The following is a 17,168-nucleotide window of genomic DNA, read 5'->3' as shown; positions in this document are numbered from 1 at the left end:
TTTTTCCAAAAAAGCTCCTACAAATATAACATGCATTATATAGCCATATGTAAACTATGATCTTGCCTCTGCTTCCTGCGTTCTCATGTAATTCTATGTTGAACTGTAGTTCCCTCCTTATATATACATGTGTGGCGCTCAAATAAAACTATGGTATCCCATGACGTTAGCACATATGTGTCCACCCTGGCGCAGTGCTCAACTCTGCCTGAGTACACCAGAATAAGAGTTTCCGACCCTCTTGCGCGTTCATTATGTGTGCACTTACTCTATATGCCTGAGTCTCCTTCACCCCCGTATCTGCCTTCGCAATATAATCATCCCATAGTACTATTAAATAATCCCACATGTCTGCTTCCTTATTGTGGTGCTTATATAGGATGCTACTGTCGTCGATACTTATTCAATGTCCACATTAACTGTACATTACTCTTCGGAATCACATTCCTGTAATGGGAAATTGTACCATCACATACTCAGAATATGCGTGCTATGCATTAAAATCCTTAACCACAATACTCTCCTTAACAACAAACACCACTTGCAAAACAAGTACCCCCCTTAACAACAAATACCCGCCCTTAACAACAAATACCCCCCTTAACAACAAATACCCTCTTCACACTGGCTCTGTGTGCGTACACCTAAAAACCGCAGTAACAACAAGAACATCAATGCTGCTGCCGTCATTGCTACCGTCGTTGTCGCCTTACTTTCTTCGTGCTGCCCTGCCACATAATATGTGTGTTCCTTCCTCCGCCACACGTCTCGCTGTTGCCCCGCTCTCTGATACCCCTCTCTGGATCACTCACACGAATCCTTCACTCAAACCCCTTCCTGGAACCTTCTTACTCGGCCACGTTTGCTCGGAGAGAAAATCCTCCTCCTTCTTACACTCGGCTACCGCGTGGACAATGTGCTGTACGCGGCCGCGTTTGCTCGGAGAGACAATCTCTCCTCCTTCTTACACTCTGCTACTTCGTCGAATCGGGCCTCGAATCACCTTAAGGGGCCACGGTTGCTCGGAGAGACAATTCTCCTCCTGCTTACCCTCGGCACAATGCTTACTCGGCTACTTCGTCGAATCCAGTTTACCCGGCCACGTCGTCGAATCGTGTACCCGGCCGCGTTTGCTCGGAGAGACAATCTCTCCTCCTTTCGTACACGTGGCCACTGCCTCGGACAATCTGCTTTACCCGGCCGCGTTGGTCGACGCGCTTGCTCGGAGAGACAATCGCTCCTCCTTCTTACACTCGGCTACTGCGCAGAACCCGTTCTTACACGCGGCTACAATGCTGTACGCGGCCGCGTGTGCTAGGAGAGACAATCGCTCCGTATACTCGAATGATTATGCGCATTCTATATCAGTTGTGCACGATACCCGTAGAATGCACGAGCGCAGCTTTTAATAATTAATTTCCCATAAAGGAGAATACTACGCCTTCATATTATTCATGTAAATCTACATTTTATATGCAGTTGACGTGTACCACCCTGTCCCCATGGTCATGTTAAAAGAAGTTGACTACACAGAAAAAGAACAAAACAAGGCAAAAGTAAGCACAAGCAGAACAGAGCAGAACAGAGCACCAAAAAAAAACAAGAAGATATAGAATAATGTAAACACGAAATATATTATATCACGGAATGAGGTAAAAGGGGTCTACGGTCAGCATGCGTTATGCCCATTTGTATGCCCCGTCATCCTAATGTGAACACTGTTGCAATAGGGCATCCAAATATAACTCCTTCTCCTGCAAACTGCGTTCGACCTCGCAGTGTTCTATGACTAATGCCAGGATCAGTATCCATGTTTTAGCGGTTAACGGTTTTGTCATATGCGGTGCATGATGCAGTTGCGTGCATGGTAAATCTCTCACTTGTAGCAAGTCTTCTGCTGTCATTACATGTTCCACGTCGAAGTCTGTGTCGACGGCAGGTACGTCGCCTTTGGCCGACACTGTCTCCTCCTGTACATTATTCAACAAATGCTTAAACCTCTCCTGTTCACTGTATGTACTCATTTTCCGATGTTGTTGCGCTACCCATTCTTTCCACAACCGCAGTTTGTTCATTTGTAGGATTGCAGCTTCACCGAGTGTACGCTGCCCAGATACTCCGTTGTGTTCGTGTTCCGCCATGTGTGCACGCTGATATTGTTTCCAATCCGCTTTTAAGTGCGAAAACCACGGCTGCGTGGTGCAGTCCCGCAGAATATGTTTGTTGCGGTCAATCCAGTTAATCCATTGGGTGCACTCCGACGTCGCGTCACCGTGGTCGGAATGAGCATGCTGTTCTGCATCTAAGTCGATATGTTCCATACAAGTCCATCGGTCCTCTTCGTTAGGTGGACATGGGTCCGTTGCTAACTGTATGGTTTCCATACAACTCCATGCATCGGGGTTATCTTCGTTAGGTGGAGACGGGTCCTGGTCTAACTGTATAGTTTGCATACAAGTCCATGGATCGGGGTCATGTGGTGGACATGGATCTGTTCCGTCGGAGTCAATGGGTGGATCCAGGGTGGAGGAAACATTGGTCCCTGGTGAATCGTGATTCGACGAAGAAGCCGGGGAACTACTATACCCGTTTCCGTCCCGCATCAAATCCTGTGCAAACTCCTCCACGACAATCTGCAAATAGTCGTCTTTGACGTTTTCCCATGCGGTTGCTTCACATTCGTGGAGCACTTCTAAGTGTAACTCGATGATCGTGCGCTTATGCACGCGGGGTGGGCGTCGTCGTCGTGCGGCGGGCAATCTGCCGGGCCGCCTATCCATAACCATCGTGTACCCGTAATCGGGTGGCGGCAGTTCGCCGCGTTGTAGATGCTCCAATATGTCTTCTTCGAGTGGCGGTGACGGCACGTCACGAACGGTGCGAAACGTTCGTCGTCGTTTGGCGAAGTAGGCAAAATACTAAGCAGACAAAGGGGAGTAAAGAGGAGGGTGGGCATGGTAGGATAAAAGGAATGAACGCGGGTGTAGGGGCATATTGGTTTGAGCGATCATATATTGGAGCCGGTGGGGATGTTCTGAGGTATAAACATCCGGCACATGCGGCATTCCCGGAATGCCATATATACGTACCTTCCAAAGGGAATAACCAAGAAGGGCGACGGTGACGGCGGACAAGAAGAAGAGTACGGGAGTAGTGGCCGTAAGGACGGTGTCGGTTAGGTCAGGGACATCCTGGGTAGGTGACAGGTTTATGTTATCGTCAGGGGTTTTAGGGTGCGTCGTATATGGTGGTATTCCTGCGGCATACGCACCTCCAAGTTCACCACGTACGTTAGTGCCTGGGTCATTCAAAGAGAGGCCATCTTGCTCTTTATCTGGAGTTCCTCCTGTGCTTCCAGTACCAGCGGAACCTGGTCCTGAGGAACCTGGGTCAACAGTCCCAGTGGAGCCAGTACCAGATGAACTTGGGCCTTGGTGACCAGTAGACCCAGGTCCAGATGAAGAAGGGTTGTTCTTATTGTTGCAGGTCCTATGAGTAGTGTCAAATAAACCGAGGCCACAATGTTCCAGGGTGGGGTTTCCCAGGGGACCCAGGAAATCTGGTGCATGCGGTTTCTGCGGAGGTGGCTCTGGCCCCGTAGCCTGAGTTTCACTTTCCGTGGAACCAACCTTTGTGTCATTACCTGTAGGTACAATTAAGAACGGGAACAATGTGGACAGAATCTAATATGTGCGAGTTGGATGGTTGACCACACGGTCGACTACACGGTTGGCTACGCGGTGCACACAGTGCGGTTGACCGCTGTGCCACGGGCACGGGGACGGCTACACGGTTGTGGTCTGTCGCAGGGCAGGGTGCCACCCGGAAAAGACTCTCTCTGTCCCACACACAACACAACACACAACACACAACACACAACACACACACACACAGTGTGTGTGTCCGTCTGCATCTACGTCGACGTCTACATCCTGCGGCCGACCCGTCGCTTGGCCGATCGCTCTGCCGCTTGCATTCTCATTCGACGTGTGGGTTCTCTCTGCCTCTCTCCGGGGTGTCTCTGCCTCTCGCGGCGGAAATTGTTGTTTCATTTGTGTTTTTTTGTTTTTTTTTTTTTCCTCACGTCCTTCCCTGACTGTTCATGATGCGTACCTTGGGGTACTCTTGAAACCTCAGGAGAAGTACCCATGGATACTTCTGTCGAGCTCGTGCTACCATAGACACCCCATGTCCCCTGCAGATCCTTAGTGGGGTCCCTCATATTATTTATTTCTGCCTCTGCAACCTGCTCCAGGCAGGCGACGACTTTATCCACGGGACCATTTTCCAAGTACGTGCAGTCCTCTTCCCGCTGCGAAGACCTTATGCTGGTGTCCTCTGTCCTCGAATGTTTCGTTGGGCTCTTACCTGATGAATCCTTGACAGTAGCCTTGGCTTCAGGTGGCTCCCCGCCCCCCTCACGTTCACTTCCAGTATCTGAGCTTGGTGGTGGAGGTGGGGGTTGTTGTCCAGGTCCTGGTCCTTGGCCCCCTACTTCCCCTGGTTGCCCTGCGGGTTCTGCCTGGGGTGAGACGGGTGCTGGTGATGGCTGCGGTGGGTCCCCAGCTTCCTCTGATCTGCCTGCGGGTGCTGCTTCTACCGGTGTTGTGGTTGCTGGTTTGGTAGCCGCCGGCTTGGCCGCTGGTGGTGTGGGTGCGTCCGGCTTCGTTGCTGCAATGAGGACAACGGAAGAAAGGTGGTCGAAAGATGATAAAAAAAAAAAGGGACACAAGTGGTAGACAGAAAGAAGGGGGCGGGACGGCGTTAGAGAGACGGGACTGTGCGGTCAGGTAGCGGCAGGGTGTGGGTCCGGCTCGATAGAGTGTGTCGATGCAGTGGGTCGAGGTGCAATCGGTGGACTGCGTACTCGGTGAACTGCGGTAGACGGTAGCAGTACATGTATGTTGCCGTCATGTCCCGGCGGCGGTCGCTACCACGACCATCGTGACCGCCGCTCAACGTCAACGACGTCGTTTGCTGTGCTGTTCCCCCGTGCGTTGTTGCTGCCCGCGTGCGTGTGCGTTGTTGTGATGGCGGCATCCGTGCATGTTTTGGCCTCCCGTATGTAGCCGTATCGTTACCGTACGGTCCCTTTTAGGCCGTGTATTTGTATTGTTAGAAATCGCATGCTTGCTTCCCTTACCTGCTCCTTGTAGTTCTGGCGGTGACTTGGACTTTTCTATTACTTCGTCCTTCATGTGTACTAATACTTCCTTCATCACTGTCACTATTTCTTGTCCAATGCCACCATTAGCCATGGCACCTGCCCCTTGACCCACTTTCCCTGATGTTCTTCCTAATGCATCTTCTTCGTTGTGTGCCAAACTTGTCTTATACGCTGCCCATCTCGTTTTGCATTCTGGGTCCTTCTGTATTGCGTTTATACGATCATTTATTGTTGTATTTGTCTCTAACCATTTTTGTACCGCACCCTGCAAATCGGCTGTTCCTACCTTTGTACCCCTGTACTCATCCAGTGTACATGTTCCGCTTGAAATTGAATTCTCGAATCCACCAGTTCCTCCCATGTTTTTCATTATCCTCCAAGCTTGATCTATTCCGGGCCACTGAAGTCCACACGGTATTTCAGCCAATATATACGCAAAAACATTGGCCACCATACACCTCATAATAGCCTTCATGTCCCTATCATTTTCCGAGTCGTCCGTATCCGGCGCCTGATTAGGTGTCCACCCAGCTACAAAATGTAATGCTCCAACCATCAGTCTGCATTTCATCTTGTCCGCAACTGTGTGTCCGGTATATATTGATCCGTGTTGCTTGCGTCCTCTACGTTCCCAACCTGCATCCGCACAGCTTGTGGCATACTGTTCTAAGCTGTCCTTTATCGTTTCCATGTGGTCCACGAATTGTTGTAACACAGTCTTCATATGTTCCCATAATGCACTCTACGAAATATATACATGGATAAAATGATTAATATATAACAATATATCAACCCTATACGACTCTATCATCCGTGCCGTATGTTTTACCGCATATGTATGTACCAACACTATATTCCGCTGCGCTTGTGCGCTGTGTCGTGCAATCCCTTGTTGTGATCTAATACTTACGTCAAAATCTTCCTGTTTCCCTATTACTATGCTCTTTGCCCATTCTGCAATTACATGTGTCCAATGTGCCCGGTTTGCCATATTGTCCGTATTATAGACAATTATATGAATATTGTTTGATTCATATGTCCGCCTCACTTCTGTGCCTGCGCACAAGATATCATCACGATATTCTAGTCTTCCCGTGGCCTACTATACATATGGTCTTTCTCGCCTTGTTATAACTACCTTCCCCGTGTACGAAAAGATTACTGCTCAGCGTTCAAAAACTATAGCAGCCTCGACCATGTAAATGCTAGCCGCAAGTTATGTATACGTATATTGAAGAAATAAGCACAAAAGAGGACACAAAAGAGGAGAAAAAAAGAATAAAAAGTTGAACAGAGAAAAACAAAAGTGAAACAGACGCAGACAGAAAAAAACCCCCAAAACAAAAAAAACAGTTTATTCCCCTTCTTAAAACAAACCCTACAACAACAACTACTACTACTACTACTACTACTACTACTACTACTACCACACACCGCTCAGTAACCACAACAACAACAACAAAAAATATACACACATCCCGTATCCGGGTCAGGGCTGTCCGTCAACGCCGTGTCGCCGTGTCGCCGTGTACGCCTCGCCGTCACCCCGTCTCCGCCTCACGCCTCTACGTCACCTCCTTCTCCGTCACACCCCGTCTCCGTGTACGATTCTCCGTCAACACCTTCTGCGTCAACGCCGTCTCCGTCAAAGCCTCTCCGACACCGCCCCTCCGACACCGCCCCTCCGACACCGCCCCTCCGTCAACGCTTCTCTCCGTCAACGCCGCTCCCGTCAACGCCTCTCCCGTCAAGGCCTCTGCGTCAACGCTTGTGCGGGTCACGCCACTCCGTCACGCCGCTCCCGTCAACGCCGCTTCCGTCAACGCGTTCTCCGTCAACGCCTCTCCCGTCACGCCGTGGCCTTCAACGCCTCTCACGTCAACACCTCTCACGTCAACACCTCTTCCGTCAACGCCGTCTCCGTCACCCCGTTCTGCGTCAACGCACCTCCCTCAACGCTTCTTGCGGCAACACCTCTCCGTCAAGGCGTCGGTCCGTCACCCCGTCTCCGTGAACACCTCTCCGTCACCCCGTCTCCGTCAACGCCGTCTCCGTCAACGCCTCTCCCGTCAACGCCTGTACGTCACGCCGTCTCTGTCAACGCCGCTCCGGCACCCCGTTCTCCGTTACACCGTCTGCGTCCACGTGTCTCGCGTCAAGGCTTGTGCGTGCGGCTGCCGCCGTCTTGGTGCTGTCAAAGAAAGGGGGGAAAAGTACACTACACTACCGTACACACGCAGCACCGTCATGAATATACACCCCCCCCTTTGTACACCGGTCTCCACTAAACGCCTTCGCACACACTGTCTCTCTCTGTGCGTACACTAAACCCCGTGTACACCAAAGCGCAGTATAACAACAACATCAATTCTTGGTGCCGTCGTTGCTGCCGTCGTCCCTGCCGCGGCTACTTCGTCGAATCGGTCTTGCACTTGGCCGCGTGGGTCGACGCGTTTGCTCGGAGACAATGGTCCTGCGTGGTGCACGCCGGCGCGTTGCTCGACGCGTTTGCTCGGAGAGACAATCGTCCTCCTTCTTACACTCGGCTACTGCATCGAATCGTTTACTCGAACGCCGTAATCGAACCGCTTTACTCGGCTACGGCGTCGAATCCGTCTTGCACATGGCCGCGTTGTTCGACGCGTTTGCGCGGGGAGACAGTGGCGTTACACTCGAATGCGTATGCGCATGCTATATTTGTGCTGCACGATACCCGTAGAATGCACTTGCTCAGCTTTTAATAATTAACTTCACATAAAGGAGAATACTACCCGTTCATATTATTCATTTATATCTGCATTTTATATGCATTTAACCGGTACCCACCTGGTCCTATGGTCATAATAAAAGAAGTTGACTACACAACAAGCACAGAACAAGGCAAAAGTAAGCACAAGTAAGCAGAACAGAGCAGAAAAAAAAAAAAGACGGTATAGAATAATGCAAACACGAAATATATTATGTATATCACATAATGAAATAAAAGTGGTCTACGGGCAGCATGCGTTATGTCGCATTCATATGCGCCGTCATACTAATGTCGCATATTGTGCAATAAAGCATCCACATATAACTCCTTCTCCTGCAAACGACATTCGAGCTCGCACTGTTCTATGACTAATGCCAGGATCAGTATCCATGTTTTAGCGCATAGCGGCTTGTTGAGGTACAGTTGCGGATGCAGTTGCGTCCGTGGTACATGTCTCACTCTTAGCATCTGTTGTGCTGCATTCACGTTTTCCACTTCTAAGTCTGTTTCCACTCCAGGTACTGCGCCTGTTTGCGGTACTGTGTCCGCCTCAACATTATGCAACAAATGTGGAAACCACTCCTCCTTATACATACTCATTTGCCGATGTTGCTGTTCGACCCACTTCTTCCAGGCATGTTTCTTCATTTCCACACATCCAATACTTCTGTGTTCACCGAAGGCACGCTGCCCGTTGTCCTCGTTTACCACAATGTGCTCACGCAGGTATTGTTTCCAATGCGCTTTCAATTGCAAAAACCACGGCTGCGTCGTGCACGCCCGCACAATATGTTTGTGGCGGTCAATCCAGTTAATCCATTGTGTGCACGCCGACGTCGCGTCCTCGGAACCTGTAAGGGCAGGACTCTGTTCCTCTTCTAACTGTATAGTTTCCATACAACGCCATGGATCGCAGTCGTTAGGTGGACAAGGGTGCGTTACTAACTGTATGGTTTCCATACAATTCCATCGGTCCTCTTCGTTAGGGCGACATGAGTCCGTTGCTAACTGCATGGTTTCCATACAACTCCATGGATCGGGGTCATTCGGTGGAGAAGTGTGCGTTTGTTCGGAGTCAGTGGGTGGATGGAAGGTGGATGAAACAGTGTTTCCTGATACACCCTCGTTTGTGATAGGAGCATGCAAGGAACTACTATACCCCTTTCCGTCCCGTATCATATCCTGCGCAAACTCCTGTGCAAACTCCTGCACGAGTATCTGCAAATAGTCCTCTTTGACGTTTTCCCAATCTGGCGCTTCACATTCGTGCAGCACTTCTAGATGTAGCTCGATGATGGTACGCTTATGCACGCGTGGTGAGCGTTGTCCGCGGCGTTCGGCAGCGGACGCAGGTTGCGTATCCCTAATCATCGTGTACCCGAAATCGGGTGGCGGCAGGTCGCCGCGTTGTAGATGTTGCAATATGTCTTCGTCGAGTGGAGGTGACGGCACGTCACGAACGGTTCGATATGTTCGTCGTCGTGTTTGTTCCGAGGTACGCAAAATACTAAGCAGAAAACGGGGGTGAGTGGGGAAGGTGGGCACGGTAGGATACAAGGAATGAATGCGGCTGTAGCAGTATATGGGTTACAACGATCATATATTGGAGCCGGTGGGGATGTTCTGAGGTATAAACATCCGGCACATGCGGCATTCCCGGAATGCCATATATACTTACCTTCCATAGGAAGAACGCAATTATCCCAATACCCACAACAGCGGGAATGATCGCGGGCGTGTACGGGATAAGGTCTCGAGGGTCGAAGGGTTTCGAGGGAAGAGGGAGGATGGGTGGAACTTGCTTGTTCGGTGGGTCCTGGCCACCGGAAGCAGGGGAACCACCTGCTCCAGAAGCCCCTCCTCCACTTGGTACAGTGCCTTGTCTGGTAGTGTCAACACCGGGCGAAGCGGAACCTGGACCAGAGGAACCAGGGTTTTGGTGACCAGTAGAACCTGTAGCAGGGGAACCGGGGTCGCCTGCACTGCCACCTCCTCCATCCCCACCTCCTGCTGCACCCCCAGCAGCACCATCCTTTTTTCCTTCCCCACCAGAAACTCCATCCGCCAAATCGGCATCACTGAAACTGCCACTACTACCCGATTGATCTGGATTGTCGGATGCCGGTTTTGGTTTGGGTGGATTGAGAGGAGGGGGGTCATCGTTGCCTCCGTCGACGACGGCAGTGGCGGCGGGATCCCCATCGTTCTTAGCAGTCTTAGTCCCGTCTGGTGCTGTTACTGTTGATGGTGTGTCTGTTGGTGTTCCTGGTGTATCGTGTCCCTTTGATGGTGGTGTTGGTTGTTCGGCTGGTGTGCCTGCTGGTGCTGCTGCTGTTTTTTGTTGATCCGTTGTCTCTTTGTTTTCCCCTGCGTTAGTTCCTATATGGGTACCCCGGGGTAAAGAAGAACATGGATGAAACTGAAGCTTTGCGATCGATGATTATGGTTGCCCACACGGTTGACCACACGGTTGACCACACGGTCGGTCTGCCACACGGTCCGGTGCTGTGGGTGGGCCACACGGTGCAGCACTCATTGTTGACCGCGATCGATCGGCTACACGAATGTGAGTCAGTCGCTGATGGGTGGCTGGCGACGCGGTTGGAACCAGGGTGCACGTAGTGGGGAATTTTTTGAACAGTTCCTGCGCCCTCACTAGTACTATTACCTTCGGGTGGTCCACGAATTAAGTCGTCCAGATTGGCGGGAGGTGTTACACCAGGGCCTTCTGCGCGCCCACAGGAAATTACAATGCCTGTACCCGCAGTGCCACCAGTGGAACAACTATGGTTACTTCCTTCTGTCTCCTTACCGGAGGGTGGTGCTGCTGCTGCCGGGTCCGATGTTGTGTGTGTGCTACCATTACCTGTACTTGCTGGGTCTGTTCCGTCTTTTCCTGCTGCAGGTGATGATGGTGTCGAAGGTGCTTCCAGGACTGCATCTGATGGGGGTACTGATACTGTGGAAGGTGTTGTAGTTGTCCCTGCTTCTGGTGTTGTTTCTTTTGGTTCCTCTGCTTCCGGTTGTCCTAAGAATGATGGTAATATAGGAGCACATGGGTGTGTAACACTTGCCGGATGAATGGAGAGATGCAGGGGGCGTACTCGGTGGACTGCGTACGCGGTGAACTGGGTCAGGCGACCGCAAGCGTACGGTGAGGTGGACTGCGCACGCGGTGAACTGGGGGTAGATGCTAGCAGTACAACTTTTATTTGTCGCCGTCATCTCGTCCGCCGTCCCGTTCCGTCCGTCTCCGGTGCCTCGTCCTGTGCCTCGTCACCGCTACCGCTTCCATCGCTACACGCTCATCGCCGATGCCGTCGTGGCCGCCGCACACACACCTCGGCTCAACGAAGTGGTTTGCTGTTCTCCCCGCGTGTGCGTTGTTGTTGGCCGTATCCATATGCGGTCGTATCGAGCCGTATTTGTGCGTGCCGTATTGGTGCTTTCTCCCATCGGTCCTTACCTGGCGATGCCTTTGGTGGTGTCGTTTCCGGCGTTGCTGTTTCTGCTGGTTTTGCCTCGACTCGTCTGTCTTTTGCTTTTCTTTCCGAGTCGGGATTAACGATTACTTTTTTTAATTCTTCTCTCGCGTCCTCGATTGCTTGTTTTATGTGGTCCTCTATCTCGGCATTCTCTTTTTCGTCTGCCTCGACCACAGAAGGGCCCGGGGGTGCTCGCGCAGGTGACGCCGGTAAGGTGATCTCCTTCGGCTTCATGTCTGTCTTCATGTTGCCAAAAATTTCCTGTATGTCCGCCTTCATTTGATTCTTCAGTTCTATCTCTTCCTTGTTTCCAGCCTCTGGTTGTGTTATACCTTCTTCCCTCTGCAGTTGTGCTCTCGTCCTTACGGTTCCTCCCTTGCAGCCATTGATTATCTGTTCCTGTGCAAGTTTCTTCTTCACGCGTGCATCCTGCTTTAGCCATGTCTTCATCTTACTCCTCATGTCCCAATTCTTCAATTCTATATCCCTGTACTTCCCCTTCTTACAATGCTGCTGGCCCCACATGTCCGTCATTGCTGGCCACATGTGGTCCACCACCCACCATGCGTAATATGTGCCCCAGTGACCCTCGCATGCATATGTCCTGAGTATGTCTTGGTATATATCCGCTATGGTGCATCTCATCAACCCCTTAATATCGTGACTATGTGTATCGTGGCCTATGTTTTTCCTTACTGCGTCACTCCATGCGTTCGCAAAGTATATCGCTTGCGTCATGAGTCTGCATATAACTCTTTCTTTGCTCCTGGTCATTTCCCTTGGTGGTTGGTTCGGCTGTCCATCATCATTTGGATGCTGCCAGTATGCATTCTCACAGTTCTTAGCATTGTTGTACTCACTGTCATCTTTCATATCCGTAATAAAAAGCTCCAGTTGTGTTTGTATATCTTCCCATAACTTACTCTGCGGTTAACACAATGCACATATATATGTGGTCGCACACTAGTATTCACCAACCATTGCAATCATCTAATTATATGTGTCCGTTCCTGGCTGTTACATGTAAATTTGCCTCTTGCGGTACATATGAAGCACGCACATGTCCGACATGCTGCTGCGCTTTAGCATGCTGCGCTTATACACACATATGTGCTGCCTTGTGCACAGCGCCGCACTCCGCCTGTATGTATAGGAGATTACCTGATAAATCCCACCCTCTGCTGGTATATTTCTAAGCTCTGCATACTCTCTCAATATTTTCGCTAAAGCTTCCTCCATTCTTCTCGCAGCCTAACAACATAGAAAAGATCATGCCTTGCAGAATGCGCGTACCCGCTTACATATGTTGCACAAGTGCATTACGTACAATATCTACATATCCAATGTAATCCTCTATATGCACTACTCATTAACATTGTTTCGACAGGAACACTATTTTCCACTTTAACACGGGGTATATATGCATCAATTCATCTAACCTATATATACATATACACATCTCTACTCCTTATCCTTATATTCATAAGGGGGATCAGCACAACGAAAAATAATAAATACGAGTAAAAAGAAGAACAAAAATAAGATAGAAATAAATGAAATAAAAAAAAAAAAAAGAAACAATTGCACGACACACATCATACCCGTACAAATGCATAACAACATCATGTACGCAATACAGAGGAGACTTTGTCTCTGGTGCACGCATGAACAATGTCCCCAAGTAAATTACCAAAAAGGAAAAAAGAATAGAAAAGAAAAAATAGAAAAAACACTGCACAACGCAGCATGAATACCCCGTCCCCCCCTTTCTACACCGGTCTGCACTAAACGCCTGTCACACACACTGGCTCTCTCGGCGTACACAACCAAACCGCAGTAACAACAAGAACATCAATGCTTGTTCCGCCGTCCTGCCGTCGTCCCTCCGCTTTCCTGCTGCAGAAGAACAAAGGAAGAAAGGAAAAAAAAAACAGTACTACTACACTACCGTACACACGCAACGCGTGATGAATACCGCCCTTACTGCACCGGTTTACACTAACAGCGCAGTAACAACATCAATTTGTTCTGCCGTCGTGGTCGCCGTCCCTCCCGCGGCTACTTCGTTGAATCGTTTACTCGAACGCCGTAATTGAACCGCTTCACTCGGCTACGTCGTCGAATCGGTCTTACACTCGGTTGCTTCGTCGAATCGGTCTTGCACTTGGCCGCGGGTGCGCGGAGACAATCGCCTCCTTCTTACACGCGGACAATCCTTCGTCGAATCGGGCTTACACTCGGACAATCCTTCGTCGAATCGTGGTTACACTCGGCTACTTCGTCGAATCGGTGTTGCACGCGGCCGCTTTGGTCGACGCGTGTGCTCGGAGAGACAATGTCTCCCTCCTTCTTACACTCGGCTACTTCGTCGAATCGGTCTGGCACTTGGCCGCGTTTGCTCGCGCACAATGGTCCTGCGTGGTGTACCCGGCCGCGTAGGTCGACGCGTTTGCTCGGAGAAACAATCCCCTGCTTCTGACACTCGACGACAATGCTTTACGCGGCCACGTTTGCTCGGAGAGACAATCTCTCCCTCCTTTCTTACACTCGGCCACGTCGTGCAATCGGTGTTGCACGCGGCCGCGTTTGCTCGGAGACAATGGTCCTGCGTTGTGCACGCGGACCATCCGGGTACCCGGCCGCTTTGGTCGACGCGTGGTGCTCGGAGAGACAATCTCTCCCTCCTTTCTTACACTCGGCACAATGCTTACTCGGCTACTTCGTCGAACTGCGTTTGCTCGGACAGACAAGGCGCCGCCGTGTTACACGCAGCTACTGCGTCAAACCGCGTGTGCGCGGACACACAATCCGTCGTGGAAGCGTGGTTGCACTCGGCTACAGTGCGGTGTACGCGGCCGCGTTTGGTCGGAGAGACAATCTCGCCTTATACTCGAATGCGTAGGCGCGTTCTATATTTGTTCTGCACTATACCGTTAGAATGCACTTGCTCATCTGTTAATAATTAACTTCACATAAAGGAGAATACTACCCCTTCATATTATTCATGTAAATCTACATTTTATATGCCTTTAACCGGTACGCACCTGTTCCTATGGTCATGTTAAAAGAAGTTGACGACGCAGAAAAAGAACAAAACAAAGCACAAGTAAACAGAAGTAAGCAGAACAGAGCAGAAAAAAAAAAAAGACGGTATGGAATAGTACAAACAAGAAATATATTATGTATATCACATAATGAAGTAAAAGTGGTGTACGGTTAGCATGCGTTATTTCCCATTCATATGCCCCGTCATCCGAATGTCAGAGCTTGTCCAATAGATCATCCACATATAACTCCTTCTCTTGCATGCTACTCTCGATCGCGCACTGTTCTATGACTAATGCCAGGATCAGTATCCATATTTGAGCGGTTAATTGTTTTTTCATGTAAGGTTGCGGATGCAGTTGCTTGCGTGGTGCAGCGCGCACTCTTAGAACATCTTCTGCGGCCATTACTTTGTCCACTTCTATGCCTTTTTCCGCTATAGGTACTTCGCCTTTTGCCGGCACTGTCTGCTCCTCTACAGTATTCAACAAATGTTGAAACCACGCATCGTGGCCATACATACTCATTTGCCGATATTGTTGGGCAACCCATTGTTTCCACAACCGCAGTTTCTTCATCGGCAGGGTGGCCGCTGCACCCAGTTCACGCTGCCCGTATACTCCGTTATCCTGGTTTGCCACCATGTGTGCAAGCAGGTATTGCTTCCATTCCGCTTTTAATTGCAGAAACCACGGCTGCGTCGTCCAGTCCTGCAATAGGTGCTTGTTGCGGTCAATCCAGTTAATCCAATGGGTGTGGTCGCGGATCGTGCATTCATTCCCGGGGTCGGAAGAGTATGCACGGGGAGCAGGAGTCTGTTGTTGTTCTAACTGTATAGTTTGCATACAACTCCATGGATCGCAGTCATGAGGTGGACAAGGGCCCATTTCGAACGGTATGTTTTCCATACAACGCCATGGATCGCAGTCATTCGGTGCACAAGGGCCCGTTGCTAAAGGTATAGTTGCCATACAACTCCATGGATCGGAGTCCTCTTCGTTAGGACGACAAGGGTCCGTTGCTAACTGTGTGGTTTCCATACAAGTCCATGCATCGGGGTCATGTGGTGGGCATGCATCCGTTTCGTCGGAATCGGTGGTTGGATCCACGGTGGAGGAAACATTGATCCCTGATAAACCCTCGTTTGTGGTAGGAGCATCCAAGATTCTACTGCACATAATCGGGTCCCGCGCCAAGTCGCGCGCAAACTCCGCCACAAGTATGTGCAAATAGTCGTCTTTGACGTTTTCCCACGCGGCCGCTGCACATTCGTTGAGCACTTCTAGATGTAGCTCAATGATCGTGCGGCGATTCACGCGTGGTGAGCGTAGTAGTCGGGCGGGCAATCTGCCGGGCTGCGTATCCCTAACCATCGTGTACCCGTAATCGGGTGGCGGCTCGCCGCGTTGTAGATGCTCCAATATGTCGTCGTCGAGTGGCGGTGACGGGACGTCACGAACGGTTCGATATGTTCGTCGTCGTTTGGCGAGGTACGCAAAGTACTAAACAGAAAAAGGGGGGTAAAGAGCAGGGTGGGCACGGTAGGATAAAAGGAATGAATGCGGGTGTAGGAGTATATTGGTAAGAAGGATCATATATTGCAGCCCGTAGGGATGTTCAGAGGTATAAACATCCGGCACATGCGGCATTCCCTGATTGCCATGTATACTTACCTTCCATAGGAAGAACGCAATGATCCCGATACCAACCACCGCGGGAATGAGCGCGGGGGTGTACGGCTTGACATCTTCCCATGTGAGGCCAGGCGAAAGGGAAGGGGTGCCAACTTCAGTGCCGCTACCACCTGCTCCACCGCCTGCACCACCACCACTACTACCACCCGTACCAGCACCAACGCCAGTACCACTACGACCTCCTCCTCCTGCACTTCCGCTACCGGTGCCGCCAGCAGCCTGTTCACCACCCCCTCCTCCCTTTCCTTCCCCACCACCAACTTCGGCACCTCCGCCTTTTCCTTCCCCACCAGAAACTCCATCTGCCAAATCAGCATCACTGAAACTGCCACTACTACCGGATTGATCGGGGTTCGGGTTCGGTTTTGGTTTGGGTGGATTGAGAGGAGGAGGGTCATCGTTGCCGCCATCGACGACGGCATCCGCACCGCTACTGGGGTTGGTAACAGTGGCTCCCGTGCCTGCTCCTGTTCCTGTGACTGTAGTATCTGTTCCTGTTGATGGTGTTGTTTCTGATGATGTTCCTGTAGAACCTGCATTGGACGCTGCCGCCGGTTCCGGTGCTGGTTCTGCCTGGGGAGTGATGGATGCTGGTGGTGGAGGAGGTGGTGCATCCGGTGGTGATACTGGAGATGCCGGTGTTTGTGACCTCCCTACTGCAGTATCTGATGTGTCCGGCTGCGTCGCCGCCGGTTTCGCTGCGCCTGTAATGAGGGATGTACGAAAGATGGATGAGAAAGATGATACACAAAAGGACACAAGTGGTACAGAAAGAAGGGGGCGGGACGGTGTGGCCAGGTAGCGGCCGGGTCGACTTGGTGGACTGCGCACTCGGTGAATTGGGTCAGGCGACAGCAAGCGAACGGTGAGATGAACTCGGTGTACTCGGTGAACTGCGGTAGATGGTAGTAGTACAACTTTTATTTGTTGTCGCCGTCATGTCGTCGCCGCTCAACGTCAACCAAGACGTTTGCTGTGCTGGTGCACACCGCTGTGCTGTGCTGTTGTTGCCGCGTGCGTGTATTGTG

At 50.8% G+C, this 17,168-nt stretch overlaps 4 protein-coding genes across 4 annotated transcripts; all 4 read right to left on the bottom strand.

The window, feature by feature from the left end:
- Window positions 1–1,706: 1,706 nt before the first annotated feature.
- Window positions 1,707–5,738, bottom strand: AK88_04728 (uncharacterized protein; the record flags this gene model as incomplete). Its single annotated transcript, XM_012482336.1, has 4 exons — window positions 1,707–2,918; window positions 3,090–3,643; window positions 4,114–4,671; window positions 5,144–5,738. 4 exons carry the CDS (start codon window positions 5,736–5,738, stop codon window positions 1,707–1,709), a joined length of 2,919 nt encoding a protein of 972 aa, XP_012337759.1.
- Window positions 5,739–8,201: 2,463 nt separating this feature from the next.
- Window positions 8,202–9,287, bottom strand: AK88_04727 (uncharacterized protein; the record flags this gene model as incomplete). The annotated part of the gene is made up of 1 exon (XM_012482335.1): window positions 8,202–9,287. The coding sequence occupies one exon, from the start codon at window positions 9,285–9,287 to the stop codon at window positions 8,202–8,204; it is 1,086 nt and encodes a 361-aa protein (XP_012337758.1).
- An 82-nt stretch (window positions 9,288–9,369) lies between these two features.
- Window positions 9,370–12,640, bottom strand: AK88_04726 (uncharacterized protein; the record flags this gene model as incomplete). Its single annotated transcript, XM_012482334.1, has 5 exons — window positions 9,370–9,423; window positions 9,595–10,295; window positions 10,585–10,944; window positions 11,383–12,325; window positions 12,563–12,640. 5 exons carry the CDS (start codon window positions 12,638–12,640, stop codon window positions 9,370–9,372), a joined length of 2,136 nt encoding a protein of 711 aa, XP_012337757.1.
- Window positions 12,641–14,661: 2,021 nt separating this feature from the next.
- On the bottom strand, window positions 14,662–16,844 carry AK88_04725 (uncharacterized protein; the record flags this gene model as incomplete). The annotated part of the gene is made up of 2 exons (XM_012482333.1): window positions 14,662–15,948; window positions 16,120–16,844. Coding segments are annotated over 2 exons (2,012 nt in total), but the record flags the coding sequence as incomplete, so codon positions are not given.
- Between the last annotated feature and the right edge of the window lie 324 nt (window positions 16,845–17,168).

Source organism: Plasmodium fragile (assembly GCF_000956335.1).
Source record: "Plasmodium fragile strain nilgiri unplaced genomic scaffold supercont1.74, whole genome shotgun sequence".
Taxonomy (NCBI): domain Eukaryota; phylum Apicomplexa; class Aconoidasida; order Haemosporida; family Plasmodiidae; genus Plasmodium; species Plasmodium fragile.
Note: the sequence above shows the minus strand (reverse complement) of the source record. Positions and strands in the feature narration are given on the sequence as shown.